The sequence below is a fragment of the Mesocricetus auratus genome, unplaced genomic scaffold (assembly GCF_017639785.1).
Source record: "Mesocricetus auratus isolate SY011 unplaced genomic scaffold, BCM_Maur_2.0 Super-Scaffold_100022, whole genome shotgun sequence".
Taxonomy (NCBI): domain Eukaryota; kingdom Metazoa; phylum Chordata; class Mammalia; order Rodentia; family Cricetidae; genus Mesocricetus; species Mesocricetus auratus.
The window spans coordinates 27637258-27654870 of record NW_024429203.1 but is presented as its reverse complement, the minus strand read 5'-3'; the positions used below and the strand labels follow the sequence as shown (position 1 = coordinate 27654870).

Here is a 17613-nt window from a genome sequence, read left to right as displayed (position 1 = left end):
CAACAACACCTGCTGCAAAGCCTGCCCACCCCACCCATTCCCTAGTTACCCACACTGGAAGGAGAGAACCAACTCCTCCAAGTTGTCTTCTGACCTCTATGTGGGTGCCCATGCCCCTCCCTGACCTCCCCCCATAAAAATAATGTAAAAAATATTAATCTTTTAAAAGTGTAAACCACTGGAAGAGTTCTAGAAAAGGCTTTAAGAGAATAAGGGGACCCAAGTGTGGTACACACCTGTAATCCAAGTACTTGGGAGGCAGAGGCAAGAGGATCAGGAGTTCAATGTCATCCTGAGTATTCTCAACTACTTGGTAAGATCAAGGGCAGGCTGGGCCTATCTCAATAAAGGAAAACAACAACAAAAACCCAAAACCAAACAAACAGCAAAGAGAAAGAAAGGAAGGGGGGGAAGGGAGAGAGAGGGAGGGAAAACAACCATGGGGCAGATCTGAGTGTGGTGAGACACACCCACAGTTCTAGTATCTGGAAGGCAGAGGTTCAAAAGCTATATACCAAGAATCTCTCTCAAAATAAACCAAAACACAAAACAACAAAAGCAGGAGGGGGCCAAAAAAAAAAAAAAAAAACCAACCTGAAAACAGAGACAGAACTCAGGTAAAAGGCTTGCATGGCATGCTGGAAGCCCCAGGTGTGATCCCCAGCACCACAAACACACAAATAAAATAAAGATACTAAAGATACTCACTTTGAGTCAAGCATGGTGGCACACTCCTGTAATACCAGCATTTGGGAGGCAGATACAAACAGATCTCTGTAAGTTCAAGGCCACTTTGGCCTACACAGCAAGTTACAGGCCAGTCAGGGCTACTACAAGACTACCTCAAACAAAACAAACAAACAAAAGCTCCAGTTCAGAGTAAAGCTGTCCTGACAGAAAATGTTCTGTTGCTGGAAAGTAAAGACACAATAATATTCCAATTGTTCCAAGTTCAAAGCTGGCCTGGGTTGTATGGAAAGACCAAACAACAAAAGCCATCAAGTATCAGAATATAAAAAGAGGCTAGATGTGGTGGCATATGCCTTTAATCCCAGGGTGAGAAGGCAGGTGAATCCAGACCAGCCTGGCCTATAACAAGTTCAAGGCCAGCTGGGGCTATACAGTTAGACCCTATGCCGTCTCTCAAAGAAGAAAAGCGTTAGGAGAAGGCACATGATGGCACAGCTGAGACACCAGTAATTCAGAAGAGGAGGCAGAAAAAGAATTCAGTTCCATCCAGCTTGGGCTATAAAAACAAAACAAAACAAAACAAAAGAACATAAAACTGTCATCTTCCCCAAAATGGAGGTGAGAGCCTGAGAACTGGCTTTGAAGTTAAGAGCACTCACTGTTCTTACAGATGAGGATCTTGGTTCAGTTCCCAGCCCTTACATCAGGTAGCTCACAATCACCTCTAACTCCAGACCCAGGAGATCTGGGGCCCTCTTCTGGCCTCTGCACACACATGGTACACATAAACACATGCAGGAACACATGCAAACAAGTACATTTTTTAAAAGGGTGTGTGAGACGGCTCAGTGGTAAAAAACACCACACAAGCATAAGGGCCCGCGTTTGATTACCAAGAACCCATATAAGCTGTATACACAACAGGAGTGCCTGTCACCCCAGCATTCATTCCTCCCTACTGAAGGGGGGGGGGTACTCGGAGTGCAGGGCCAGCTAGTCTGCCTTATGCAGGGGAAACAAGACAGATCCTGTCTCAAACCAGGTAGAAAGTGAGGACTAACAAGCCAAGGCAGGGGGCTGGGAGAGGCTGGAACTTTGACATTGGTATGACGGCACAAGTTTGTAATCCCAGAACTCAGGAAGACAAGAGGATAGTTTGAGTTCTAGGGCAGCTGGAGCTATAGGGAGAGGGAAGGCAGGAGGGAGGGAGGGAGGAGAATGCAGGGAGAGAGAGAGAGAGAGAGAGAGAGAGAGAGAGAGAGAGAGAGAGAGAGAGAGAGAGAGAGAGAGAGAATATTAGCTATTACTTGTGTTGTTAGCATCATTTTAAACTTTTTTGATTACAAGACACTGTGGCACAAGCCTATAAACCCAGGAGTTAGGAAGCAGACACAGGAGTGTCAAGAGTTCAAGGTCATCCTCCCTTACAAAGCTGGAGGTCAGTCTGGGCTACAAGAAAACCAATCTCAAAAACACATTTTTAAAAAAGTCATTTGATGAAACAGAATACACAGCACCCACCTGATAAGAGCTTATCTGTTAATGTGCTCAAGATACTGCACTCTCTGTGCGAGCAATAACTGTGGCTGAAGAGCAGGAGACTAGTGGAGCCAGGTTACGACTTTCTAACACTCCAAAAAGCACAACATAGGAGAAGTTAGCTCAGTGGCTCATGTCTCTAACCCCAGCACCAGGAAGACTGAGGCAGGATGACAGCCTCAAGTTCCAGGCCAGCCTTGGTCTCAACAAAACAAAAAGACACCACCAAGCAAAGGAAAATAAGGAGTCAGTAAATCAAGAGACAGCTAGTAAAACAAAGCATACAGCTCAGTAGTGAATTGCTGGCCTAAATGCACAAGGCCCTGGGTTCCAAGTAGGAGACAAGGGGAGGGAGGGGTACGTGTAGTGTGAATCCTTAGTGCTGCTGCCAAGGGCGACAGGTTCCTAAGAAGCAAGCTGACATCAAGCTGCTTATCCTACCCTAACAGTAAACTTTCCTGCTGGTTTTATCTAAGTTGAGAACTGATTAAAACACAGGAAGCTGTCCTTAACTCACCAGTCTAGGGGATTTAGAGATACCACAAAGTGTCCACTCAGATTCCAGAGCATGTTTGCAGAGAACTGTATTTTTCACTCCCTGAAATCGTGGAGAGCCAGCCTATACATAGTTCTGTCTGTCCTTTGTACAGATGACCAACTGGGGAAGGGAGGGAAAGCATGCTAAGTTTTAAATAGCTCCAGAGTGTTGGGGGAGGATAGCTCCTCTCAACTACATTAAACATCTTCTAAGGGAAGGCAGAACGCCTCTGTGAATTCAAAAGAAAAGAACTCATCCTACAAAACTTACCAAGAGGCAGAAGTTATTAATACTCTCCTGAAACGTAAAAGCTATGCTCCACTATTGAGTTCCTTCAACCCAACCTGTGCCTTCAAGCATTTTATCCTAGCCTGACCAAAAAGGGCAACAGTTATCAAGCATTTAAAACTTATCATCTGTTAGTCTGGGGCAAAATCTCTGGGAATACCAGTAAATGTCATCACTCTGAAGGTGGCCAGGAATCAGGCTACTGCAGTCAGTCACAGCCTGGGAGTGCCAAGCCTTCCCAAAATAGCTATGACTATACACAATGCTCATCAAACACCTCACATACAAACCCTCAAATAGGGAGTGCTGAAATAGGGGTCACTACTCAGACCGTGGCAGAGGTAAATGAAGATGCCACTGATTAAAAACCACGTGGTCTTCAATGACGGAGCCCAGAACGAATTTAAATATGACTTGCTCTCCCTTAAAATAGTATCAATATGACTGTGTCAAAACCAAATCTCACCACCTGTTTTTAAGTCACTGTCCCCAAAACAAGTAGACTTATTCTCTGAAAAAGACAAAAAAAAAAAAACCCAGAAAAATATGGACCCCAGTATCCAAAAGACATTTGTGAGTGTCTAACAATGAAATTTTATTCCAATCACAGAGAAGTCATCCACCTACTTTAGTTTCCTAGCCCAAGTCCTAGAGACATCTTCTTTTCTGCATGACTTTTAGAGAGCCTGCTGTTTTGAACTCCTAGTCTGGGAGTGTAGTTCTTGCCCAATCCATGTGATAGGCCCCAGGCTTGATCCCTATCACGTCAAATTAATCAAATTAAAATTAAGAAGACACATGGGTTGTTTTTTTTAAAGCAGTAACAGACTTTCGTATTCTAAATATTTGATGAATTTTCTCGCTTGAAAGCACGGTATTTGAACACTTGGTACAGATTTGCCATTCTGTCTTTTAAAAAGTGCAGTTCCTGAGGGGGATGTAGTGTTACTTTGTAACACAAGATGACAGTCTCAAGTTGCCCACCTCCCATGTTTCTGCAAGAGACATGATTAGCCTTTTAATGTTCTCCAAACCAGTTTTTTGAACCTCACCATCTTGTCCAAAGATCCTTGTAATGTTTCTCAACCTTCTTAAATATTAGGAACCCAATCGGTGTGCCTTTTTATTCATTGTGCTGTTTGTTCCTCCCCTCCTTCAAAATCTACAGTGATCAATGAAATAATTGGGGAAGCTGATGTTTTTCCGAGAGAAAGGGAAGAAACAAACGAAAAGCGGAGAGAGAAGAGGGAGGAGTGGGGCTCCAGGTCTTTTTCGCACTTTGTTGATAAACGCCGTCTTTAAGTGAGATAACTTGAGTATGCTTAAGCCTCTGGGAAGCCACTGCCATAAAACTGATTTAAGAGTCAGAACAAGGCACCGCGGCCGAGCTTTTCCGAAGTTTGTAGATGCTGGGTCGGGCAGGGAGCACACTTCGGGGTGACCCCGATGCCCACGATCTCACGTGCAACCCCTCCCAGTAAGGTTCCCAGCACCGAGCCCCACACCGGCTCGGCTCAGAACCTGAGCTGGCCCGTACACCCGGGCAACCTCACACCGGCGCGCGACCCAGCGTCGTAAGACCCCGGCGGCCCGGGTGTGCTCCCCCGCCCTAAGCCCGCAGGCCCCGGCCTCCGCTGGCCCGCGCTCGCTTGGCCCGCCGCGCCCCTCTCGGGTGAAGCTCGGGCCCCGCTACCCTCACCCGCCGCTCACCGAGCCATGGCCGTCCGTCGCCCCTGCCGCGTCGTCCTGCTGCAGCTCCGCAGTCATGGCCGTGGCGCCCCTCTGCGCGTAGCCCCACTCTCGTTGTCGTCGTCGTCGTCGTCGCCGCCGCGGCCGCCACCGCCGCCCCCGAAGCCCGGGAGCACCGGGAGGCACCGCCCACACGTCCCGCCCACACGTCCCGCCCCCGCCCGCGGCGCGCGCTGGAGGCTCCGCCCACGCCAGTCCGCTCCCAACACTCCCCAACCCGCAGCACGCGGCAGAGGCTCCGCCCACGGCGCGCGCAGCAGGCCCCACCCTCCCGCCCTCTGGCTCTCACCCCTCCTGCAGCTTGCTGCGATGACCCCACCCACACGCTCCACCCTCACACCCGAGGTCCCGCTGAGGCCCCGCCCACACACTCTGGTCACGCCGGCAGCGCGCGCCAGAGGCCTCACCCATATGCCCGCCCCTCGGCTTGCGTGAGCCCAGGGCGGAGCTTCTCCGCGTGCTTCGGCCCACGTGACCGCAGCCGGGCACTGACTAGCGGGTCAGCGTCGCGTCGCCAGCGGTTGCCATTTCCGCATTTGGTGCCCAGGAAGTGGGCGGCGAGGCTTCTGGGTCTCCAAGACTCTTTTCTCCATCTTGTGCAGTCTGAGCCTCGCATCTGCGTCCCGTCCAGCCCCAGATCCCCATAGGCCCGGTGAGACTGCTGGGTTCCTTGTGCTGACAATTTTTTTCAACCAGGCCTTCTAGCCATTTCCAAGTCCGGGGACGTGAAGAGAGACCTAGGCTGTCTCCAGTGATTTCTGTAAAGACAGCTGAGCGAGCCAGAACACTAAGAGAGCTCAGTATGGTGTCCTTAATCCTAAACAATTGCCAAATGTTGTAATTTCCCATTTCCAGGCCCTGTATGTGCAAGCTATGTTGAGCACTAAGCCACATCCCACCCTCTTAAGGTTTGTGAGGAGGTTTTCATTGCTGGTGGTTTAGGTTTGGAATTTTGAGACAGGGTCTCACATGGCTAATACTATACTCAGTGGTAGCCAAGGCTGGCTTTGAACCCTTGATCCTCTGACTCTACCTGGTCGTGTATGATGGTAAGTCTTTTCTGTCATGCTCAACAATGCTTTGCTTTGAGACAGTCTCCTCAAGTTGCCCCGGCTGGCTTGGGGAGGGAGGGGCCTAGCGAATCTGGTCAGTTTCAGGTAGCTTTTGAAGCTATCTGAAGCCTTGGAGTTGTTTATTTCCTCAACTTAAGGAGCTACCCTCCGAAGTAGCTTTTATTTTGGAGGAAATCACTGCACAACAAGGAATTAAGGGGTTATTTTAAGGCACGTGAACAAGGTAACTGTGGCTACACCACCAAAGAAAATGGCTCTTCTGGGGGCTGGAGAGATGTCTCAGCGCTTAAAAACATATACTGTTCTTGCAGAGGCCCTTGGTTTGAGGCCCAGCACCCACAGTAGATGGTTTACAAGTGCCAGGGCAGCTTCTTGTACTGACGCCTACTGGTTTGTGATTTGGTTCTCCAATGTGTGTAGACACTGGACGAATCCCATCTTTGATTGTGTAAGTCCACCTAGCCAATGTCTTAAGGAGCTTATATAAACAGTAGGGAGGTCTAAGAGATGCTCTCAGATAAGCTGAGCTGCCTAGAAGCGGCTCAGACCAGACAAGCTGCCTGGAAAGAGACCCACTCCAGCTGTCAAGCTGCCCACAAGGTGTGCAGTGCGCCTCAGGCTTCCGGCTTTCTGGGAGGTCACCCATGCTGCCATGGGCTTTGTTTGTGACTTATTTCTGCTCCTGTCAGTGCCCCTCACCCACACTCCTGTAAGCAGCCCCAGAGGAGCTCATTGGTTTGCCAAGTTGGACGTCGGTGTCCTTCCTGTGATGTGTCACCAGTTCTCTACCCGGCATGAGGAGGTGTTTGTTCACGTCTCCCTGGAAAGAGTGTCACACAATTATCGCTGAAAGGATGATAAGACGTAAAGTGAAACTTAAAAGAATAAATTATAAAAAGGAGAAAAAAACACCCCCAATTGCAGCAACAAAAAGAATGGTAAGACATGAAATTAGGAGGAGGCTTGTAAAGAAGGGGTTCAGTGGGAGTGGGATAAGAGAAGGTATTAGAGCCGGGCGGTGGTGGCGCACGCCTTTAATCCCAGCACTTGGGAGGCAGAGGTAGGCAGATCTCTGTGAATTCCAGGCTGGGCTGGACCGATAGCCTCCAAAACAATACAGAGAAACCCTGCCTCGTAAAAACCAAAAAAAAAAAAAAAAAAAAAAGAGGGTATTAGGGTGACTGTGGTAAGGACACAGTATACATGTATGATTGTCTTCCATGCTTTTAATCCCAGCACTCAGGAGGCAGAGGCAAGCAAGTGGATCTCTATGAGGTCAAGGCCAGCCTGGTCTACATAGTGAGTTCCAGGACAGCCAGAGCTGTTTCACAAACCAGGGCTGGTTATGGTGGTGCATACCTGTAACCCTAGCACTTGGGAGACTGAGAATTGACATGGATTTGAGACGAGACTCATACTAACTATATAGTGAGTCCAAGGCTAGCCTGGGATATATAAACAGAAACCTGTCTCAACAGAGAGTGAACAAAGGGCAACAAACAAGAAAGATATGCACTGGAGTTCAAAGCAGGGCCCCTATGAATAGTTTTTATTAAGATACTTTGTCCTTATGTTCCCTAGGCTGGCCTTCAACTCTTGATCCTGCTGCCGAAGCCTCCCAGTGAGATTACAGGCCTGTGCTATCAGGCCTGGCAGAAACAGACTTTTATTGAAGAATAATATGCATACTCAGATTGGAAAAATACATCATCACCCTCAGGATTGAGCACATTCCTGAGCATGCTCAATTTGAGTTCATGTAAGTGTTCAAAATGATGGCAGTGGTCTGAGGGGCTGACTCAGTTGTGTAGAGTCTTGCTGCCAAGCCTGAGGACACGAGTTTGAGTCCGAAGACCCTCAGGAAACCCAGCAAGCTGTCCTCTGAGTGTCACATACTTCCCGTGGCACACAGCACGTAAATATCCCACAAATATCCACAAAAATGAAGAAACGTAATAGTAATAAAAATTGTCTGTGTGTCTCCCTCTCTCACACACACATGCAAAAGTGAGCAAACACACACACACACACACACACACAGAGAGAGAGAGAGAGAGAGAGAGAGAGAGAGAGAGAACGCCTCTGGATGGAGAGTTTAGAATTATAATGAACAAAGTTTATCCTAGGACTCATAAAAAAGAGTAAATCCAAATGAACCAGCTATTTCTAGTTGGCTCCTTGTTTCTCGGGAGGCCGTTATCTGAAATAACAACAGTGAACCATTTTGAAGGTTCCATAATGAATCCTTTACAGGCCCTTCCCTCTCCCATACCTTACCTCTGAAGCATGGGTGTTTACCCCTACAAGTACCTGCCTAGAGGCTAACAAAGGCTCCAGAGATCAATCAGCCACAGTGTTGAAAAGGAAATCAGAACGGAAACCAAAGTTCTACAAAGGGCATGTGCCCACTTTGTAACTTTACTGAAATCAGCAGGCCACAGTCACTGTATGTATGACTGGCGGCTGCAGCTCTAACAGAAAAGCATCCAGGCCTCTGGCTTTAGGATCCATGAACAGACACACAAAAGTGAGGGATGGAATGTAAGTCAATAAGAAGGACAGAAAACCAAAAACCAGATGCTAGTAGACTATGAGGAGAGTGGCTGGTCATGGTGCCATCACCCTGCAATCCTAGCACTTGAGAAAGCAGAGGCTTGAGGTTGTCTGCACGTCTGAAGCTGGTATGGGTGGGGTACATAAAGCCCTGGGTCATCCTGAACTGTATTAAGACCCCGTTTTAAAAAAGAAAGGAAAAGAAAGAATATATATATGAGTCCCAATAACTACTAAATAAAAAAATCAAAACCTACAACTAAAAATCTAGTAGGCAATGAAGATAGAAAAGTAATCAAAGGCAGGAGTTTAGGGATATAGCTCTCTTAGAGGGCTGGTTTAACAGGTGGTCCTAAACTTGATTCTATGCAGGATATAAACAGTGCAGAGATAGAATGTACCTCAGTTGACTGGAGTGCTTGCTTAGAATGCAGGAGTTCAAACTCCAGCAACTCCTAAACTGGGCATGATGGTGTGCTGTGCCTGTATCCAGCACCGAGGAGGTGAAGGGGGAAAGATCAAAAGTTAAGGTTATCCTAAGCTTTGTATTGAGTTTGATATCAGCCCATCTTAAAAAAAAAAAAGTCAAAGCAAAAAAGGGAGAAGAAACAAAAACAATAAGAAGCAAGCTGGAGCCAGGAGGTGGTGGTGTGCACTTTTAATCCCAGCACTCAAGAAGCAGAGACAATCAGGCCTCTGTGAGTTTGATGCCTGGTCACCCTGGTCTATAGAGCCAGTACCAGGACAGCCAGGGTTACACACAGAAACCCTGTCTCAGGGTAAAAAAAAAGGCAAACCCAAAAGCAGATAATAAGATGAGAGATCTGATTCTGTTAATGTCAATAATGACTTTAAATATTAATGACTCAAACATTCTACTCAAAAGGAAGAGCTTAACAAGTTGGCATTTAAAAAGCAAACACAACAGCTTTTTGCTGTATGTATATGTATTGTGTGTATGCATTATATATGTATGCATATGTATGTATGTGCATTCCTAATGGTGGCAGCAGGAGGACTCCAGTTAATGAGCCTCAGGCTCAGTGAGAGATCCTGACTAAAAACAAGAAAAAAAAAGAAAAGAAAAGGCCAAGAGGGACCTGATATTGATCTCAGGCTTCCACACATTCAAACACACATATTTGCACACATACACACAAACACACTTGCACCTGCATGCATGCACACAGACACAAAATGACAGGGGGTTACCTTGACTGCCTCTGAAGCCATGGCCTATAGGAACAGTCACTAGTATGTGTTTGAAACACCATGGTGACTGTTACATGTGGTCACATCTACAAACAAGAGGCTCACTGGTATATGGCCAGGATGAATTTTTATCCAATGATTAACTTCTGCTTTAATGCATATGAAAATCTTATTTGGGAATGTCTGCTTCTGTTTTATGTTCTCACTGTACCTTCCCAGCCTCAGTGAACTGGAGCTCTGAAATAGTGACCCACAATAAAAAGGATGTGATCAGGTCAGGGACCACGTGCCTCTGGTAAAATTTACAAAGCTGTTGGGGAGGAGAAGAGCATCCTCTAGTAGGAGTAATGTTGATTTGCAAATCCTTAGATGCATTTCTGCATGACTGAGCTCTGAAAAACCTCATCCTTAGGGAAGAATGTTTGCCTAGCATGGAGGAAGCCCTGGTCCCATGCCCAGCACCACATAAAGCAGGCATTGTGTCTCTCCTGTAATCCCAGCACTCCAGAGCTGGAGAAAAGATCACAAAAGTTCATCTTCGACACATAGTGTTTGTCCCTTGAAGACTCAGAAGCTGCACCTCCACTAAGTACGTCCTGCTATTCTCTGCAATGGAACACCTTTCATGGTACCTACAGATCTTTTTTGCACCCCTGGTACAGTTTCTAGGCTTCCACTGGCTTCTCTGTGCTCTAACTGCCAAGGCCTACAGCTCAGACTTTTGCTGGAAACCTCTTTTGGACCAATAGATCATTGCCTGCCCAAGAAAAGGGTGGGAAACCTCTGAAAGTCCCTTCCTTACTGTGACCCTAGACCACAACGATCCCTTACATCAGGGAGGTGAGTGACAGTGTACAAGCCAGGCCCCCTTGCGCAGCTTTCAGGGACAGGTTCCCCGGTAGGCCCAGGATTAACTCACTCCCTTTCATTTCCTGATTTCTATTGTGTAAATGAAATAAATCAGTTGTAACCAGAACCTGATGGCAGGGAACTTGTAAGACCTTATAGAGTATGATCTTTTACAACATAATATGCTAAAATTCAATAGGGTTTTTTAATAATATTGTTTAATAATGTTGTAACTTTTATGCTTATTGTGAGACAGCCTTGCTGTGTAGCCTATGCTGTCCTCAAGCTCTTGAAAATCCTTCTGCCCCAGCCTCCAGGATGCTGGGATTACAGGTTTGTACTCTCAGCTCTGTTTCAGAACTTTTCAGGGGTGGGAAACCAGGACTTCATTTATTCCTATTCTTAGGAACTCTGCTCTTAAGAAGTCACTTAAGGAAATGGGCTCCTTTGAGTGAGTATTTGAAGGAGTGAAGGTTGGTGTGGGGTAGATATCTAGTTGACAGTTGGAAACTGATAGGGAACGGACTGGACAGGTGGGTGTGAGGTGTTAGGAAACTCCCAGAGGGAAATTAAGAGCAAAGAGTGATGCCACAAATTGAAGAGTGTCATGACTTTCAAATAGTCTAAAAACACAGTGAATAATAAAGTTTAGGGTCCAGTGATGATGGTGCACCAGAAATCAGACACCTTAAGCCAGACCAATGACTCTGCAATGAACATTTGCAAGGAAAGCTGATTGGACAAAAGGGTGTACTGTCTGACACACCAAGACGTCCAGTGCCACTAAAAGGAATGAAGAGCTGTGGGAACGGTGGGAAAGATGGAGGAGCCAAGAGGGCTTGTATTGTTTTGTGTTTATTGTTGGTTGGTTTGGTTTTAATTTTTCTTCTTTAATCTTCTTTTGCCAGGGGCGGGGGAGGGGGCACTGCAAGGGTGAAGGGTGGATGCGGGAGGACTGGGAAATGAGTGGAACTGGGGTGCATGATGTGAAGTTCCCAAAGAACCAATAAAGAAATTACATTAAAAATAAAGAATAGCGTTTTGGGTTGGCAGGATGCCACATCATTTATAGGCAGCTGCCAAGGAGCCTGATAACCTGAGCTTGACCTCCTGAACCCACTGCCAAAGGTTGTCCCTGACCTTCACATAAACGCTACAGCACTTGCTCAAACACAACATAAACAACAAATGTGTAAATGTGACAGATTGGGTAGTTTAACGCTGAGTGTGGGGATTGCCTCTGATCCCAGTCTGGGAAGGTACACACAGGAGGATCAGGAACTCAAGGGTCACCCTCCTTTACTGAGACCACCTTGGGCAACAAGAGACCTCATTTCAATAAGCAAATAAAAAGAATGTTATGTTGTTGCACTTGGGAGGCCGAGGCAGGGGAGTCCACAAGTTCCAGTTCACACAGAGCTGCACAGGGAGACGTTTTTTCAAAAAGCCAAGATAAGCAAATAATTTGAAGTTAGGTTGGTTGTAGTTCTCTCACTGCACAGAATTTGTTACAGCAAGCATAAGAGCTGCCACACGGTGGCGCTCTGACTACACCCATCGCCGGAGACTGGCTTCCTAGGAGCTTTATTCTTTTACTCCTTGCTGTCTTTAAGGGCTCTAACTAGAGGTCTGTCACACTCCAGCCATAGTTAGCCCCCCTATCATTAGTGCCAAGCCTTCCTCCTGGAGCAATGACAGTGTCAATTTCAGCAATGGCAATGAGGGGACAAATACAGCTGTTGTGCCTTTTAGAATAATTGCTACAGGCCATTTGGAGACAGCATTATAATCACAGAGCTTATACAGACTTATGCAATATTTCGGTTTCCTATTTTAAGCCCCGTTAGCATTCTGTGTCATGAACTTGTGAATCTATTCAACTCATGTGAGTCTGGAATTATCTGCCCTCAATTTTCCAATGTGTGTGTGGCTCCCCGGAAGGCTCTCATCTTACCACCCTGCTGTCACTATGTTACCTGTACTCAGGACAAAAGAAAACAACAAAGCAAACAAATAAATAAAGATTAAAAACAAAAAATTAAAAGACCCCAAGGTCTGAAATAGCCTGCACTGGCCTCCAGTTCTCTATGTAGCTGTAGGTGGCCTTGTGGTCTCCATCCGTCTTCCTCTTCCACCCCAGTGCTGGGATTCCAGGCACGAGCTACTGTTCTCAGTTTCGGTAATGTCATAGATGGACCCAGGGCTTATATGTGCTAGAGAATCACTCTACCAATTAAGCTACATCCCAAGCTTCCTGACCACTGCCCCACCCAAGATAGGGTCTTGCATTATGTTCTCTATGTACGGGGTTACCCTTGAACTTGCTTTATGGACTAAACTAGCCTCAAACTTTCAGTGATCCTTCTGTGTTTGTCTCCCAAAGGCTGAGATTAGAGGTGCATGTTACCAGGCTACAAAGGCCACATTCCTCTGCCCTGACTGCCTTCCTCCCATCTACTTTCTCCATTTTTTGGCCTTTTGGGGGATTGAGGGAGTGGTTGCCTCAAGACAGGGTCTCTCTGTGTTAACAGCCTTGGCTGTTCTGGAACTTGCTCTGTAGATCAGGCTGATCTGGATCTCAGAGATCCTCCTGCTTCTGCTGGGATTAAAGATGTGTGCCACCACCACCTGGCTAGGGAAGAACCCGGAGGGTGGCTGCCTCTGCTCTGGTGGCTGAGGAAGAGTGCTGCAAGTTTCTTACCTTCAGTCTCCACCCCAGGTCCCTGACACTTTCATCTTTCCATTTCTGTCCAGCACAGTCCCTCACACGGGAGAAGGAATGGACAGGTAAATAAAACAGCCTCAAAGCTGGGTGTCACAGCTCATGCCTGTACTCCTAGCATGTGGACAATTAAGGCAGGAGGATTGCCATGAGTTTGAAGGCAGCCTGGACTACAATCTTAGGATTACGGTTGCTGTGATGAAACACCATCACCAAAAGCAACTTGGAGAGGAAAGGGTTTGTTTATTTGGCATTCACTTCCATACCCCAGTTCATCATCAAAGGAAGTCAGGACAGAAACCCAAGCATGGCAGGAACCTGGAGGCAGGAGCTGATGCAGAGGCCATGGAGGGTGCTGCTTACTGACTTGCCCTGCATGGCCTGCTCAGCCTGCTTTCTCTCTCTTTTTAAAAATTTATTTTTATGCATTCTTTGTGTCTTTTGCATCATGCATCTCAATCCCATTCATTTCCTGTCACTTCATATCCACCCTCTGCCCTTGCAACCCACCCCAAAATAAAATAAAAGGAAAGAAAAAATATCATCATAGAAGCTGCAATGTGACATAGCAAGTTACAAAGTAAACCCTTTCATTCATGCATCTCTATGTGCAAGTGTCCATTGTCATTGGTCTGCTTTGAGGCCTCTGGTTTCTGCTACACTGTCAATGCTGGGTTCCCACTGGGACTCTTCTTGGTTATCCTGTTGTTGCCCTGTGTCATGGAGATCCTGAAGCTTTGGGTCTGCAGGACCAGCCCCCTTCATGTGCGCCAGCAGATCATAGTGGGGTGGATATTGGGGTGGGCCATCTTGTAACCTTGGTTCTGGGCCTGCGTAGTTGCAGGGTTGGTCAGCCTGCCAGCTGTCCCCTATCTTCCATCACAGTGAGCTCTCCAGCATTGTCCTTGCCAGTTCACCCCTTAAAGTGAAGAGCAAGGGGCGGGGCCAGTTCCCCATCTGTCATATCCTCAGGGTCTGCTCTCCCATGCCCACACCTTCAGGGCCAGCTCTACTGTGTTGCCCATTCGAGGTGTAGGGGCCACTCTCCCAAGTGTTGCAGCTAGTGGGGGCAGGGACAGCTCTCCCACTCTTAAGACCTCAGGGCCAGCTCAACCACCGGCTATAGGCAGCAAAGGGCTTGGGAGGTGGATCTCTCCCCTACCCGCACTGCACCGACGTATCGCAGATAAGGGGCAGGGCCATATCTCCATGCTCATGTTCTCGGAGCAGCTCACCTGCATCTCTGTCAATAGGGTCAGCTCTACTGTGCTGCCCAGATGAGGTGCCTCGTCCACTTTCTGAGTGCTGCAGCTGGAAAGGGGGAGGGTCAGCTCCCTCACCCACCACAGGTGGCAGGGGCAAGGGTGGAGGGCATCTTTCCCTCACCTTCACCACCACATGGCAGAAAAGGGGGTTGTGACCAGCTGTCCCACTCTCACACACTCAGGGCTATCTCACTCACGCCTCTGCCACCAGGGTCACCTCTACTATGCTGCCCAGGTAAGGAACAAGGCTGGCTTTCCTGAGTGCTGCAGCTGGTAAGGGGGAGAATCAGCTCCCTGTCTGTCCTAGGCATTGAGGGGCGTCGAGGGGCCAGAGACAGGGAGTAAGGAGGGCATCTCTCCCCCACCCACACCACCATATGACAGATGAGTAGTAAGGACAGCTTTCCCACGCTCACAGCTTTGGGGCTAGCTCACCCACACCTCTGGGTTGGCTCTATTGTGCTGCCCAGGCAAGGTACAGACCTGCTCTCCCAAGTGCTCAGGCTGCTTTGATATAGAACCCAGGACCACCAGCCCAGGGATGGCACCACCTACAGTGGACTGGGCCCTCCCCCGTCAATCACTAATTAAAATTAAGAAAATGCCCTACCCAGGCTTACATACAGCCTGATCTTATGGAGGCATTTTCCCAATTGATTCTCCCTCTGAAGGGACCAGACCCTCACCTAGTCCCCTGCTTTAGCAGCCATGACAGGATGCAGAAAAGACTCAGCAACATGTGTTTGCCTGACCTTAGCCCCTCCCAGTCACTAGGAGGTCAGACACCCTCCACATGGCAAGGAACCAATCAGAAGTTAGCTGGAGGGCTTTGGGAATGCTTTACAGTGCTTTAGGCTCTTTAAGGTAAAAGTGGAGGAACAGCAAGACACAGAACTTAGCAACCACCCCGGGAGGGCCTGTAGGCCATAGCAACCAGTTGACCAATCAACACAGGACAGGTAGTCCAAGCCCGAAGTGCACCAATCCTGAGAATGTTACATACCCCTAGACACCGCCTTACACACCCCAATAAATTTTCAGCCTCGAGATTCTCTTGGGTCCTTCTCACACCAGTCCTTGTGTTGGATGGACGAAAAAACCTAGTTTATGGAGTTAAATAATAAAAGACTCTTTGCTTTTGCATTAGAATGGGTCTCTTGGTGGCTTGGGGTTCAGAATTTGGGCACAACACCCTCTTCCCTGTTCCCCAAAATAACCCAGCTCCAGGTTCAGTGACAGATACTATTTCATGGGCATAAGACAAAGAGTGACAACGCAGGACATCTGACATTTTCCTCCTACCTCACATCCACACATATGTAATACACACAGCCTCTCTCTCTCTCTCTTTCTCTCTCTCTCTCTCTCTCTCTCTCTCTCTCTCTCTCTCTCTCTCTCTCTCTCTCTCTCTCTCACTGTGGTGGGGAACATGGGAGAATACAGGCAGGTACTGCAGCAGTAATTGAGAGCTACATCCTGCTCCCTAAACACAGAGAGAGAGAGAGACAGAGAGACAGACAGAGAGAGAGGAAGGAGAGAGACAGAGAGAAAGAGAGAGGGAGGGAGAGGGAGAGAGACAGAGACAGAGACTGGACCTGGAATGGATTGTTGAAACCTCAAAGCCCACCCCAGGACTTTCTCCAGCAAGGCCACACCCCTTAATCCTTTTCAACTAGTGCCACTTCCTGCTGACTAGACATTCAAGTAGATGAGCCTATTGGGGTTATTCAAACCACCTCACCTGGCAAGCACTTTACTGACCACTCTTCCACTCCCACACCTTTTTAAGACAGAGTCTTTCTGGGTAGCTCTGATTTGCCATGACTTCATTACATAGCCCAGTCTTGTCTCAAATTCATGGACCCCTCTAAGTATGCTCTTTCTTGTTTAAGCCAAAAATCCTTTCTGCTCATTTGTTCACTTTTCCTTCCTTCCATCCTTCCATCCATCTGCTGAGCATTCGTTAGTTCTGTGCTGGAGTTACAGAGACAAACAAGACCGCCTTCACGATATCCACAGTGTAATGGTTAGCTTTAATCGTCAACTTGACACAGCCTAGAATCACAAGGAAGACAGACTCAATTCAGTAAGGGATTGTCTGTATTGGTTTGACCTGTGGGTATGTCCTAGGAGGCATTGTAGCCTAGGCTGACATTGAACACATTCTAATCTCTTGTATTAGTATCCCAAGGACTGTGATTATTAGCATAGGCCATCATGACTACCTATTAATTAATGCTCAGAAAATATGTATAATTAAGTGCAAGTTCCAGTTGAGAGGGAAATCAAATGTAGAGTGTGAGCTTAGATTTGAAGCACTGTCTCAGTTGATATTTATTTCATGGGGTAATGAAAACTACATATGGGATGGGGGCTGGGATGTAACTCAGTTGGTAGAGTGCTTGCCTGGCACACACAAATCAGAGTTCAATCACCAGCACCAACAAAATCCAGATGTGGTGAAGCACCTGTAATCTCAGACTTCAGGAGATAGGGTCAAAAGGACCAGAAGTTCAATGCCATCCCCAGGTCCTGTCAAAAATAAAATGAACAAGTCAATGACTCTCAAGTGGAAAAATAGCACATGTCTATAATCTCAGAGACGCTGAAGCAGGAGGATCACTAAGAGGTCAGTGCCTACAGGGCCAGACACTGTCTCAGAAAGCAAAGGAAAAGCAACAGCATGCAAAATAAATTGCAGGAGGGGGTGCACTCAGTGGACACGGAGCTTAGCTAGAGCATTGATCTGCTCTCCTCCTCCATCCAGCCTGGCCAGATGTGTTCAGGAACCTTGGTTCTCCTTGAATATGTACATCTGTCAAAATTCCTGTCAATTTTAGCACAACTGCCAAGGGACTGAACAAAGAGAGTTAGCGATTAACTTCAAAGAACTTTGTTGGAGACGAATAAAGATATTTAAGGCCTATTTTGTGAACTAATTGCATTTGCATATTTATGGGATTTACTGATATAGCAGTAATTAAAAACTATTTAGTAGTCTTAAAGGACACATAACTCAGTTGCCGTTTGCATAATAAACACTTCCTTATTATGTTTGCATAATAAGCCCTCTACCCCTGCTTCTTCCAGAAGATGTTGGTCCATCTATGAGGTGCCACATCTTACTCGGAAATT

General features: G+C 47.2%; 1 protein-coding gene and 1 long non-coding RNA gene across 7 annotated transcripts in view; one reads left to right on the top strand and one right to left on the bottom strand.

Moving 5' to 3' along the window:
- Usp28 (ubiquitin specific peptidase 28) overlaps nucleotides 1-4922 on the bottom strand; it is a 62863-nt gene extending 57941 nt beyond the window's left edge. For 2 of the 6 annotated variants that reach the window (XM_040729869.1, XM_040729870.1), the window contains exon 1: nucleotides 4766-4922. In XM_040729869.1, the coding sequence (XP_040585803.1) occupies nucleotides 4766-4822 (57 nt within the window). In that variant the 5' untranslated portion in view covers nucleotides 4823-4922. The remainder of the gene's footprint in view (nucleotides 1-4765) is intronic. The other 4 variants (XM_040729871.1, XM_040729872.1, XM_040729873.1 and 1 more) reach the window with 2 other exon arrangements.
- A 380-nt stretch (nucleotides 4923-5302) lies between these two features.
- Nucleotides 5303-7839, top strand: LOC110340761. The gene is made up of 2 exons (XR_005870430.1): nucleotides 5303-6815; nucleotides 7459-7839. It is a non-coding gene; the product is annotated as an uncharacterized LOC110340761 (long non-coding RNA).
- The last annotated feature ends 9774 nt before the right edge of the window (nucleotides 7840-17613 follow it).